Source organism: Dictyostelium purpureum, assembly GCF_000190715.1.
Source record: "Dictyostelium purpureum unplaced genomic scaffold DICPUscaffold_16, whole genome shotgun sequence".
Taxonomy (NCBI): domain Eukaryota; phylum Evosea; class Eumycetozoa; order Dictyosteliales; family Dictyosteliaceae; genus Dictyostelium; species Dictyostelium purpureum.
Genome location: NW_003519353.1, coordinates 84,376 through 97,772, shown reverse-complemented (window position 1 = coordinate 97,772; position 13,397 = coordinate 84,376). Strand labels below are relative to the sequence as shown.

The window sequence follows — 13,397 nt, the reverse complement described above, 5'->3', positions numbered from 1 at the left end:
TAAATAATAAATATAAATAAAAACCAAAAAAAAAAAAGCACACAAATATTTTATATAAAATACATGTATATTTAATTTCATTATAAATATAAATAATAATATCCATACAAGAGAAAGCCAATAGATAAAACTTTATCTCATTTGCATTTAATTTAATCTAAAAATTATATAATACACTGTTATAATAATAATCATATGATTCATAAAATCATAAAATATTACCAAAGTTTACACAAGATAAAAAAGTAATATAAAAAGTAATAATCAATAATATTAATAATAGTAATAATTATAAATTATAAATCAATCATATTTAATATATATTTGCATAAGTTTATTATTTGTTATATTCTATATCGTTTTTATATAATTATTATTCCAATAACCGTTCATATAATAGTTTTTATTGTCCAAAAATTAAAATTCAAAACTCAATTATTCTCGCACTCAAGTTCAATAATTATTTTTCATATCCACAAATTTTTACTATTTTTAAAATATCACAACATAATCAATAATTAAATCTATCTTTTTTATTTTTTTATTTTTTATTTTTAACTATTTCAAGATAAACACTATACGATATAGTATATATTCACATAGGATTTTAATAGTTAATATAATACTTTTTTTTTATTTTATTATTTTTTTTAAATTATTATTTTTTTTTAAAATTTTTTTTATTTTTTAATTTTTAAAATTTTTTTTTATTTTTATTTTTTTTCAATTTATCAACGAAAACTGTTATTAAACTTTTTATTGTTGTATTAAAAAATAAAATAAATAGTTAAAATCAAAAATACTATATATACACAACAACCTCACTACCAAATAAATACATGTTTAAATAGTATTAGTTATTCTCCAACTTTATTTTTTTATTAATATATTACTACCATATAGTTCTCCACATATAAACATACACAAAATATCATTACATGTGTTTTCTTTAAAAATATCATTCCAAAACATTGTAATAATAATTAATAGTAGTATTTTTACCTCTACCATATGACACTCTATAAAAAATAAATAATACACAATTTTTATTATTATTTTATTATTTCAGATATAAACATATAAACATAAAGATACGATTGTTAAAAGAATCAAAAACCAATAATATAAAATAATAATAAAATAATAATAACAGTTCCAATATATTACACAAATACAAAATGAAAAATACAAATAATGATATCGATGAAAGCGGTAATTTATCAGCCCATGATATTACAGATGATAATACTGATTCCGAAAAATCATTAGATAAAAAGAAAACTAAAGGTAAATGGACACCAGAAGAAGTAAGTATAATATATTTCCATATAGAGGTTGTAGCTTATTTAAAATTTTCATATTATTCTTTATTATGGAAATTTTTAAAAAAAAAAAATTTTTAAAAAAAATTTAATTTTTTTTAAAATAAAAAATATTTATTTAATCACAATAAATATAAAGATATCTGTAAACCATATACTAATTTATTTCCAAACTATTTTAGGATGAAATATTAATAAAAGCAGTAACACTACATAATCAAAAGAATTGGAAAAAAATTGCAGAACACTTTCCAGACCGTACAGATGTTCAATGTCATCACAGATACCAAAAAGTACTTCATCCAAATTTAGTAAAAGGTGCATGGACCAAAGAGGAGGTAGGTTATTAAATTTAATAATTAATAGGTAATAAATTTGTTAAAGTTATTAATATATTAATATTTTTATTCTAAAGGATGAAAAAGTTATTGAATTAGTTAAAGAATATGGACCAAAGAAATGGTCAAGTATAGCATTACATCTTAAAGGAAGAATGGGTAAACAGTGTCGTGAACGTTGGCATAATCATCTCAACCCAAATATCAAAAAAGAAGCTTGGACCGAAGAGGAAGATAATTTAATCAGAGAACAGCATGCAATTCATGGTAATAAATGGGCTGAAATCGCCAAACATTTACCAGGTAGGACCGATAATGCAATTAAAAACCATTGGAACTCCTCAATGAAAAGAAGCACTTTAGCAAAACAGCAGGCTTTACAACCATCATCACCATCACCATCATCCTCATTCTCCTCGTCTTCATCCTCGTCCCAAGATACTATTATGACTTTTCCTACAAATTTAAATATTTCAAAAACAACTACCACCACTACAACCACTTCCACTTCATCATCATCATCAACAAAATCAAAATCAAAATCAAAAACAAAATCAACACCAATACCTTCAACATCTAAATCTCAAGAAAATAGATCCAAAGAATCAAAAAAAAGAAGTTTAAAAGAAATTGAATCAAATAATATTGAAAATGAAGATAATAGTGGCGTAAATAATATAGCAACATCGATTCTTAAAAATATAAATAAAACCCCACTCAAAAATATTACAAATAATATTAATAATATTAATAATAATATAAATAATAATGCAAATAATATAAACAACAATGATAGCATAGGTCAACCACCAATCCAAAGTTTTATATCCAATGGTTTGGTTTCTTCAAATAATATAAATAATATAAATATAAATAATATAAATAATTTAAATAATTTAAATAATTTAAATAATTTAAATAATATAAATAGTTTAAATAATATAAACAATATAGCCAATATAAATAACAACAATAGTATTAATATGAATATGAATAGTAATACAAATACTATAAATAATAATAAAACACCATTACTACCAATTTCAAGCTCAACAGCAAATATATTAAATAACCAAAATAATAGTCCATCACGTAATAAACCATCAAATGAATTAATGTCAAAAATAGTAACACCAATTAAGTTTTTCTCGGGTGGAGCATCATTAACAAATAGTGCAAGTAAAAATAAAAGATTAAAATCTGAATTTTCATCACCACATGTAAGTTACATATTTTCACTATGATTTACTTCTAAATATTTTTATTGAACTAACTTTATTATCAATAGAAAAATAACAATGATTATCTAGAATATGGATCAAATTTCCCTGAAGTTTTCTATTCACCAATTCAAAAAAACAAAGAAAATGCCTCATTTTTAGATAGTTCACTTTCACCTTTTAGATCACCATCGTTTAACCCAAGCTCTTTCCCTGTTACACCAGGCAAAAACCATTTAGACTATTTTAATTTCACCCCTTCAAAAAATCTTTCATCACCATTCAAAGCAACCTATGAACATCACTTTACATCTCCAATACAAACCACCAACCAAAACAATAGCCACTATCTTGAATCTCCGTTTAAACAAATCCAAACACCAACATCATCCACCGCAACCACCACATCAACTGCGAATACAACAGCAAATTTATCAAACAGTTTTACAAAGAATAATAAAGTTTTAGGTTTCCAATTACTTTCTGATAAAGGAATCGATAAAACCTCACTTTCAACCATAAATGCCAAATTAAACAATTCATCAACCATTTCAACTCCAAGTCATTCAAATATTGTATCATATTCATCAGTTTTAACACCAGCATCATCAGCAATTTTATCAACAACATTAGAACCATTGACAACACCAGGTAAAACGAAATTTAAATCAAGAATTTCAACACCAAAATCTTTTTCGTATCCAATGGAGTTTGAAAATCCATATTATTCACCATACAACCATCATCAAAATAATATTACAGAACAACAACAACAACAGCAACAAAACAATTGTACGACAACAGCAACCAATACATATAATTCAATTTGCGTAAATAATATAGAACAAAACAATAATAACAGTTTAGATGAAAAGAATAAAAGTTTAGATAATACACACATAAGCAATAATAATATAGTGAGCGATGATAGTGATTCTATGATGAATGATAGTAACCTAACCAATACCTCAACTTCAACTGTACCACAAATGGACTCATCATTCATTGCATTGAAACTCTTAAAGGAAAATCCAAACAAATCATTATTTACAAAAGCAAGAAAAATTTTAGGTTTATCTTCAGACTCATCATCAACATCATTATCACCCTCATCCTTTAATCTCTCGACCTTGTCTTCCTCTAACTCCTCTCCTTCATCCGCTTCACCACCAATTTTAGCATCATCGTTATTAGCCTCGACAACCATACAATCATCAACATCAATTTCAACACTGACATCAGCAATTACATCAACCTTAAACTCAACACCAAGTAAATATTTAAATGCATCATATTTTTCAACCCCATCATCAACATCACATTATGTGCCAAATGATAATAACTCATTTTTAATTCAATCACCATTCCAAAACCTTTTAAATACTCAAAATCAACCAAAAATAAATAACAAGACTCTAAACGAAGACCAAAATAATAACACTATTAATAGCCAAAAAAAACCAATCAATTTTCATTTAATTGAAAATTCGAAAACAATGATTGAAGGTCTTTAATCACAAACAAAAGAAATAATCAAAAATGGTATAAAAATTAGTGTACAAAACTACACACTGTATATAGTAATATAAAAGATAATTTTAAATAATTATTTATTATATTCTTCAATTTAATTTATTTATAAAATCTTTTTTTTTTAATAATAATAATTATAATATTATTATAACAAAAAAAAATAAAAAATAAAAAAAATAAAAATAAAAAAAAAATTTTAAAAATACAATCTCTAATTTTATATCTTTAAATTTATATCTTTATTTTTTTCTTCTTTTCTTTTTTTATTTTTTTATTTTTTTTTAAAAAAAAAAAAGTTTTATATAGAAAATTTTGGATTATGATTGGTATTAGGAAAATTAAAAAAAAATAAAACTGGTCATCTAAATTTTTAATATGAATCAGAGATCTCATTGCTTGCCGTTAGAAAAAAAATTTTATATTTTGGTTTAAATTTTTATTTTTTAAAATTTTTTTTTTTTTTTTAAAAAAAATTTATTTTTACCTCATTTTTTTTTTTAGAATTTTTTTTCATTAAAAAATAAATACATTTATAAACCTTTTCATCTTTATTTTTAAAATTATCATATCAAACATTAAATAGTCAGTTAATTAATGGATGGGTATTTGAAACTTTAAAACCAAAAAATACAAAAATTCATACAATAAAAAAAAAAAATAATATCTATCCATCTTTTACATAAAAAACAATAAAACCCGGACAATATATTTTTGTTAAAAAAACCTCGTAAAATATGAAAAATAAAACACACACAAATCCAACAACAACAACAACAAAAACAACAACACATTATTTATAACATACTAAAAATAAACATATAAAGAATAATAACAATAATGTTATTAAAACAATACACCCACCACAATTATTTCCAACCACACAATAAACACACACAATTTTTTTTTTTGTGTTTTCTTTTGATATAATGATAAAAATACCTTTTAATTTTATACATAAATATAGATATAATTTGTATTTTGTATATTTTTTATATAATTAAATTTTAATTATAAAAAAAAAAAAAAAAAAAAAAAAAAAAAAAAGAGAATATAGTAATTTTTTTTCCTTATTCTTTTTTCTCTCTTTTTTTTCTTTTTGTTTATATATATTTATTTATTTATTTATTTATTTATTTATTTTATTTTATTTTATTTATTTTTTTTTTTTATTTTAATTTTATATATTTTAAAATTTTTTATTTTATATTAAAAAAATGAAACCACAAACCCCTCAATATAACTATACATATAATGGTGGTACCAATAATAATCGTCAATACTATAATTATACATACAGAAACAGTAATAGAAACATAAATAATATAAATAGCATAAATAATGATACCATAAACAGAAATAATATAAGTAATAATGCTAAAAATTATAGTGTAAATAATATCAATAATAATAATAATAATTTTAGTTATGTAAATAATAATCAAAACCATCAAGGTTTAAATGATAACATAAATAAATTAAATAAAGATAATGGTCATAATCAAAACAATCATAACAATCATAACAATAATGTCTCAGTGGAGAATAAGAATTATAATAACCCTATTTCTAAAAATATCAATAATAATAATAATAGTATGAATAATAGTGTTAATAGTTTTCATAATAATTATGCTAATATGAGTAGTATTAGCTTAAATAGTTATCTAACCAATAATCAAAATAATAACAATAATACTGTTAAAGATCTAAATAATTTGTCATCAGAAGAGTTTTTAGCAATATTAAATCAAAGCATTACTAATAGAAATAATAATTTAAACTATAGCACCACCAATTTAAATAATCTAATTTATAATAATAATAGTGTATGGATTTTTGTTTCAAAAGATATCTGTTGTTTTTTTATTTTTTATTTTATTTTTTTATTTTATTTTGGTCAACCTTTAAAATTGTGGGAGGAAACCACACACAAAATATATTAATCATCAATACCCACACACAAGTGTTTTTTTAAAAAATATCTCAAAAATAAAAGCAAAAGAAAATTTTTGATATTTTTTTTTTCCATTTTTTTTTTCTTTCTTTTTTATATTTCATAAAATTTATTTTTACTTTTGTGCATTATTTTTGTTAGTTGTATGTATAACGAGACAATTTTGGTTCCATTTTCTTTTTTTATTTTTTATTTTTTATTTTCTTTTCTTTTTTCTTTTTCCTTCCCACACAACAAAAAAAAAATAAAACAAATAAATATTATTTGTATTTATAAATTATATCATAATATCCCATATACACATAATAAATAATAATAAAAATAAAAACCCCCCCATTCATCCAAATACACCACACTAACACACAATACACCACACCTAAACCCAAAAAGTATACTCATAAAATTTCACACACTCACACACCAATGTATATATCTTTTTTTTATTTATTTATTTAATTTTTTATTTTTTTCAGTTTTTATTTTTTATTTTTTATTTTTTTTATTTCAATGCTATTGTTTTATAATAGTATAGTGTAATAGAATCACATTATTTTATTGTTCTTTTTCCTATTTATTTATTTATTTTATATTTATTTATTAATTCAATTTTACCTTTAAACATTAGAAAAGTAATAGTAATAATAATAATAATAATAATAATTCAACTAATTTAAATAATAGTATCAGTAGTACTAGCTTAACAAGTTTAACGAGTTTTACAAGCTTAACAAGTTTAAATAGTAGTCAAAGTAGTATCAGTACAGATTCAAGTAGTAATAGTAAATTTAATACCCTAGATTCAAATAAATCTATAAACTTTTATTATAGCAATAGTAATCATAATAACACCAGCTATCAAGCTAGTAGATTTAGAAAAAAAAAAAGTAAAAGAGAAATAATTAAAGAAAGAATGGCATCTTCAGAATTATCACCAGGTGAAAAGAGATTTGTTTTTGATTTAGAGGGTCAAGATCCAGATTTTATCCTTTGGGTAAAGAAAACAAATAAAAAGGATGTTGTTCAAGATCGTCTTTTTGTTTTAACCAAATATAGAATTTATTCAATTAAAAGAAATAAGATTGGTGGTAAAAAGCAAGTTGTAAGAGAAGGTCATTTATATGATTTAGTTGAAATTAGAAGTGATGATATTGATAGAGTAAATATTTTCATTATTCCGTATAATACAAATATAGTTTTTAATTAATACTAACTTTTTTTAATCTTAAATTTAATTTTTTAGGTTGTATTAAAATTTTCAAAGTTTTTAATTGATATGACTGGATCAAATATTGGTATTATAATTCCAAAATTATTAATTAATGCTTTTCATAAAATTAGTTATACATTTTCACAAGAAGCTTCACCAAATCTTTTAATTTTGCCACCAGAAAGAACCCCACCAGAAATTGATCAAGTCGATCCAGGATTAGCTCATGGATTTTTCGAAGTCTATAAGGCTCAATGTAACTATTATGGTTCACCAATCAACACAGATTTAATTTATTATCTTGAAGAAACTGTTAGCAAGGGAAGCAGAGTATTTTGTCTTGATGATTTTGCAGGTATCGATAAAAATAGTGAATCAGCTGTAAATTTAACTCCAGTTTTAGCAGCTCTCAGACACAATACATTTTTCGATACTTTTATTTGCCATAATAAAACAAGAAAAGAAATCCCATTATTATTAGCCGATGTTTTCCATCACAATAGAACTATCGTTAGTGCTGATCTTTCATCAATTGACGCTTCAAGTGGTTGGATGGAATTAGGAAGAGCTTTAAAAGAGAATCAACATAATGTCCTTGTATCACTCAATGTCTCTGAAAATAAAGTTCAAGATGAAGGTATGGAGGTTATTGCAGAGGCAATCAAATCATTCAATAGACCATTCTTGGAGCTCATTGCTTCACATGTTCAATTAGAGGCTAAAGGTGCTTCAGTTTTCTTCCGTACTCTCCAATCAAACTATGCTTCCTCTGGTAATATTGTTCATTTAGATTTCTCTAGAAATGTTTTCGATAAAATTGGTACCGAATCACTCCATGATTGGATTATTCTCCTAAATTCATCAATTCCAAATCCAAGAAAACCATTAGTTCATATCAACCTCGAAGATACTCAATTAGATACCACTAAATTCACAATGGCACTTAAACAAGGTCAATTGGAAGCACTTCAATATTTGGATCTCTCTAGTAATAAATTTACACCAGAGGCTGTATCAAATGTTTGTGCTATTATTAACAAATGTGATTCATTGGCCAATATTAAATTATCAAAATGTCAAATTACTGGTGACCAAGTTAACAACATCCTTAATGCATGCAGTAGCGGTGTTGCAGTTTCAGATAGATACTTGGATCTTTCAAGCAATAATTTAGAGCAAAAAGGTGCATTAGCTTTTTCACAAACTATCAAATCATCATCCAATATCTCATCACTTAATCTCGCAAATAATGGCTTTAGAAAGAAGGGTGTCACTTATATTGTCCAAGCTCTTGAAGAGAATAGTACTCTTACTGCCATTGACCTTTCATCCAACTTTAAATCATCTAGTAAAGCCGAGCCAATCGTTGATCATATCGCTAGAACCATTAATCAACATGTTTCAATTAGAAAATTAGTTTTGGGTGGTAAAAATTCATTCTGTTTAGGTAAAGAACTTTTACCATTAGTCAAATCACTTGCTGATTGCAAATTGGTCGAATTAGATATCTCTGGTAATCAAATGGGTGATGATATTTGTAGAGAATTATTCGAATCATTAAAGAAGAATACTTGTCTTAAAACTTTACTCATCGATAACAACTCTTTAGGTTTAGCAGGTTTACAAGCAATGAAAAGATGTTTCACCACCAATCGTACCCTTGTCGATGTACCAGTTCCAACTGCTGATGTTGCAAGAATTCTCAGTAAATCAAATGATAAAAAAGGTACAAATGATAAAATTGGTGAAATCATTTCAGATGTTCAAGCTTGTTTATCAAATAACAAGAATGGTATTGCATACACTGATATTCCTTCATCAACTAAAACTACTGTCACAGTTTCATCATCATCAACTCCAAATTTCCGTGCTTCAACTTATCATAATTCTAACAATAATCTTTCAGAATCTGGTGACCACCACGCTTCCAATTTGTATAATAGTAATAATAGATCGACTACAAATCTTTCATATTCATCACCAAGTGCCTATACCCCACCACCACCACCACCACCACTTTCAACTCCAAATCTTCCACCACCACCAGCTTATGATTATTCACAACAATATGATTATTCCCAACAAAATAATCAACAACAATATGATTACTCTCAACAAGACCAACAACAATATGATTACTCACAACAAGATCAACAAGATCAACAACAATATGATTACTCACAACAAGATCAACAACAACATGATTACTCACAACAAACCACCCAAGACTACTCAAATCAAGACTATCAAGCTCAAGATTATCAAGAAGGTGCCACAACTAATGATTACGACCAACAACAACAACAATATGATTACTCTCAACAACAAGACCAACAATACGATTACTCTCAACAACAAGATCAACAATATGACTACTCTCAACAACAACAAGAATATAATTATGATGAACAATATGATGATGATAAGAATAGAATACCACCACCACCACCACTTTAAAACTAATACAATATATACTACAAACCCCCTCAATAAAATAATACAAACAATTAATAATATTACAATTATTTTTCTATAATATAAAAAGAAAAAAAAAATTATATAACAACACAATCCTTTTTAATTTCTTTTTATTAAATAAAAAAAAAACTTTTGTATTTTTAAATAATTTACGATTACATTTAATTTTTCAATCAAAATCTAATTATTATTTTATTTATTGTTTTTATAACCACAATGTTTTTCCCAATTTTTTAAACCAAAAAAATTTTATTTTTTTTTTATTTTTTAAAATTTTATTTTTTTATTTTTTTATTTTTTACTTTTTTTTCATTTTTTTATCCAATAAATTAGATAATAAAATGAATTTCTACAATTCAGGAGAATATAAAAATCAAAAATATGAAATCGACTACAAAGAAACAAACGAAATTTTAAATAAAATAAACGAATGTATTATAGACTCAAATAAAAATATTAATGTTGTAATCAACGAAAAGAATAATTCAGTTATTTATTTATTTGGTAGCGTTCATGTATCACCACAATCATCAACAGACGTAAAAACATTATTGGATTTAGTAAAGCCAGATACTGTAATGCTAGAGTTATCAAGTGAAAGAGCAGGAATGTTAAATGCAAGCGAAGATCTTTTAATTAAAAATATATTAACTAAACCTAAAATAAATTGGTTTACAACTAAAGTTTCAGATTTTGTTTTGTCATACCTCAATTTGTTTTATTACTATACAACTTTTATGCCATTGGTAAATAATAATAGCAATAGCAATAATAATAATAATAATAAACAAATATATATTTATGGAACCGAATTCAGAGTTGCTTATAATTACGCAAAAGAAAATAAATGTACAATAGTATTAGGTGATAGAGATTCAAGAGTTACATGGAAAAGAGTTGCAAATTATCTAGATTTAGGAACAATTTTCAATGTTTCAATGCAAACCATTAAATCATATTTTCAGTTATATAACAAGAGTGCTAAAGAAATTAGAGAAATTTATTATAAAGAAGCATCCAAAACAATTAATGAGCCTTGGGATAGTGTAGAGTGGAGAAATTCTTTGCCATTACCAGCTAAAAAGGGTTTAATAGACGAAAGAGATCAATATATGGCCAGTTGCATAAGAGATGCTCCAGGTAAAAAAATTGTAGCTGTTGTTGGCAAGGGTCATGTTAAAGGTATTTCTCGACATATAAACAGTGATATGGAAGGATTTTATGTTAGAAGAGATTTAGAGGATCATATGGAACCAAATTTTATAGCTAAATATTCTTATCCAATCATTTTAACATCTCTCTTTTTGACTCCAGCAACATTAGGCACATTTGCAATTAGTAAATTAAAAAAGAAACCTTTGTCAAAACCTCAATTCTTTTTGGGTGTAGTTGGTCTTGCTTCATTAGAATTGATATCAACAAATTATTTAGTTAATAATTTTTTAAAAAAATTAGATACCTTAAAAGACATTTAAATAAATAAAACTTTTTTAAAATAAAAAAATAAAATCTTTAATTTGATATGAATTTTATATTTTATTTTTTCTATTTATTGGATATTAAAAAAATTATATATTTATTAAAATTATGATAAAATAATATATATATTATTATCATAATATTGTTAAAGATTTGAATGTTTTTTGTTGATATTAAGGTCACCCATCGGATTTCTAAATATTTTAGATAATGATATTTGAGTTCCTTCTGATGAATGATCTTTTTTCTTTATTTCTTCCTGATGTTGATGATTATTCTGTTGTTGTCATTTCATCCATTTCATCGTCTTTAAATATTTTAATTTCTCTATATTTTTCAATATCCATCATGTTTATATCCATTTTTTATTATATAGTTATTATAGTTAATTATTTTATTATTAAATATATATGTTAATTGTTTCTATTTCAGAATAGTTAAATAAACTATTGACAGTGGATAACCACCTTTAGAATAAAAAAAAAATTATAAAATACATTTTAATAAAAATTATTTATTTTAATTATTATACAAAACTTTATTTTAATTTAATTAATTTAATTATTTTATTTTCTCTAATATTTGAGTGATTTTTTAATTAAAGATCTAATGTTGAAATATAAAAATTTAGATTTGTTATTATTTTATTTAATGAAATATTTTGATTGGTCCAATTGACGTTGGTGTAGACGGTTGAATGGTAGATGGATAATTTGATTTTGAATAAACCAATTTGAAAACCATAATTACAAAGATTAAACAAAAACCCCAATGTTTAATTTGTGACATAAAATGAGCTGATACTGAAAAAGAAACAAGAAACCCCCCAAAGTTTGATTGTGACATAAAATGAGCTGATACCAAAAAAGAATTAAAACCCCAATGTTTAATTTATGAATTAAAACTTGTTGACCTCGAAACGGAAAGAATAAACAGAAACTCTAATATTTGATATGTGAGTTATAATATGCTGATGCCGAAAAAGAAAAGAAAAACCCCAATGTTTAATTTGCGACTTAAAACTTGTTGACCTTGAAATGGAAAGAATAAACAGAAACCCTAATATTTGATATGTGAATTATAATATGCTGATGCCGAAAAAGAAAAGAAAAACCCAAGTGTTTGATCGTGACTTAAAATGAGCAGATACCAGAAAAGAAAAAAACAAGAACCCTATTGTACAGTTTATGACTTGAAATGAGCAGATACCGGAAAAGAAAAAAACAAGAACCTATTGTATAGTTTGCGACTTGAAACGTTTTGACTTTGAATAAGAGTAAACAAAAACCCAATATGTTGATACTGAAGAAAGAGTTGGAATTTAACTAAAAATAATTAAAATTAAATATTAGTTTCTTTTATTTTTAAAAATAAAAAATAATAATGTTAATATTAACATTATAGTTACCTTAAGAGTTGTTTTGATAAATGACGTTGGAACTTTTTTATGTAAAGTTGAGCTAATGAGATACATGACTTCTTAATACAAATGATAAAGATGTGGTTTGTTTCTTGGATGATGAAGTTGACTTTCTTTAATTTAATCGATTGAATAATTGAAACATTGAATAGAACGATTTTATTAATAATTTGGTCTTCACCTATTTCTTAAAAAGGAACATTGAATGAATTATCAAAACTATTAACTTAATCGCCTTCAAGTTCAATAACTAAAAGATCATCTTCATTTTCATCTTCATCTTCATTACCTTAATTTTCTTCATTAGCTACTTTCTGCATAAATTATTAATGAAATTAATTAATATATATTTATTAAGTATAAATATGAATGTGTAAATTACTTACTATGATTTCAAAAAACTCTCTTCTACAATTTGGGCATGTATTGATACGTTCAGACCAGTC

At 24.1% G+C, this 13,397-nt stretch overlaps 4 protein-coding genes across 4 annotated transcripts in view; 3 read left to right on the top strand and 1 right to left on the bottom strand.

The window, feature by feature from the left end:
* Window positions 1–841, bottom strand: part of DICPUDRAFT_96541 (uncharacterized protein) — a gene marked incomplete at both ends in the record, with an annotated part of 4,195 nt that extends 3,354 nt beyond the window's left edge. The window contains one exon of the mRNA XM_003283901.1: window positions 813–841. Coding sequence (XP_003283949.1) covers window positions 813–841 — 29 coding nt within the window. The remainder of the gene's footprint in view (window positions 1–812) is intronic.
* A 663-nt stretch (window positions 842–1,504) lies between these two features.
* Window positions 1,505–2,085, top strand: DICPUDRAFT_26731 (uncharacterized protein; the record flags this gene model as incomplete). The annotated part of the gene is made up of 2 exons (XM_003283930.1): window positions 1,505–1,660; window positions 1,738–2,085. Coding segments are annotated over 2 exons (504 nt in total), but the record flags the coding sequence as incomplete, so codon positions are not given.
* A 3,542-nt stretch (window positions 2,086–5,627) lies between these two features.
* On the top strand, window positions 5,628–10,031 carry DICPUDRAFT_147709 (uncharacterized protein; the record flags this gene model as incomplete). The annotated part of the gene is made up of 3 exons (XM_003283929.1): window positions 5,628–6,239; window positions 6,993–7,523; window positions 7,608–10,031. The coding sequence occupies 3 exons, from the start codon at window positions 5,628–5,630 to the stop codon at window positions 10,029–10,031; spliced, it is 3,567 nt and encodes a 1,188-aa protein (XP_003283977.1).
* Window positions 10,032–10,732: 701 nt separating this feature from the next.
* Window positions 10,733–11,549, top strand: DICPUDRAFT_91219 (uncharacterized protein). The gene has a single exon (XM_003283928.1). The coding sequence runs from the start codon at window positions 10,790–10,792 to the stop codon at window positions 11,525–11,527; it is 738 nt and encodes a 245-aa protein (XP_003283976.1). The 5' UTR covers window positions 10,733–10,789; the 3' UTR covers window positions 11,528–11,549.
* Window positions 11,550–13,397: the final 1,848 nt, after the last annotated feature.

Coding starts and splice junctions, on each gene's coding strand:
- DICPUDRAFT_91219 (XM_003283928.1), top strand. CDS start 10,790: ATGCCATTGGTAAATAATAATAGCAATAGCAATAATAATAATAATAAT.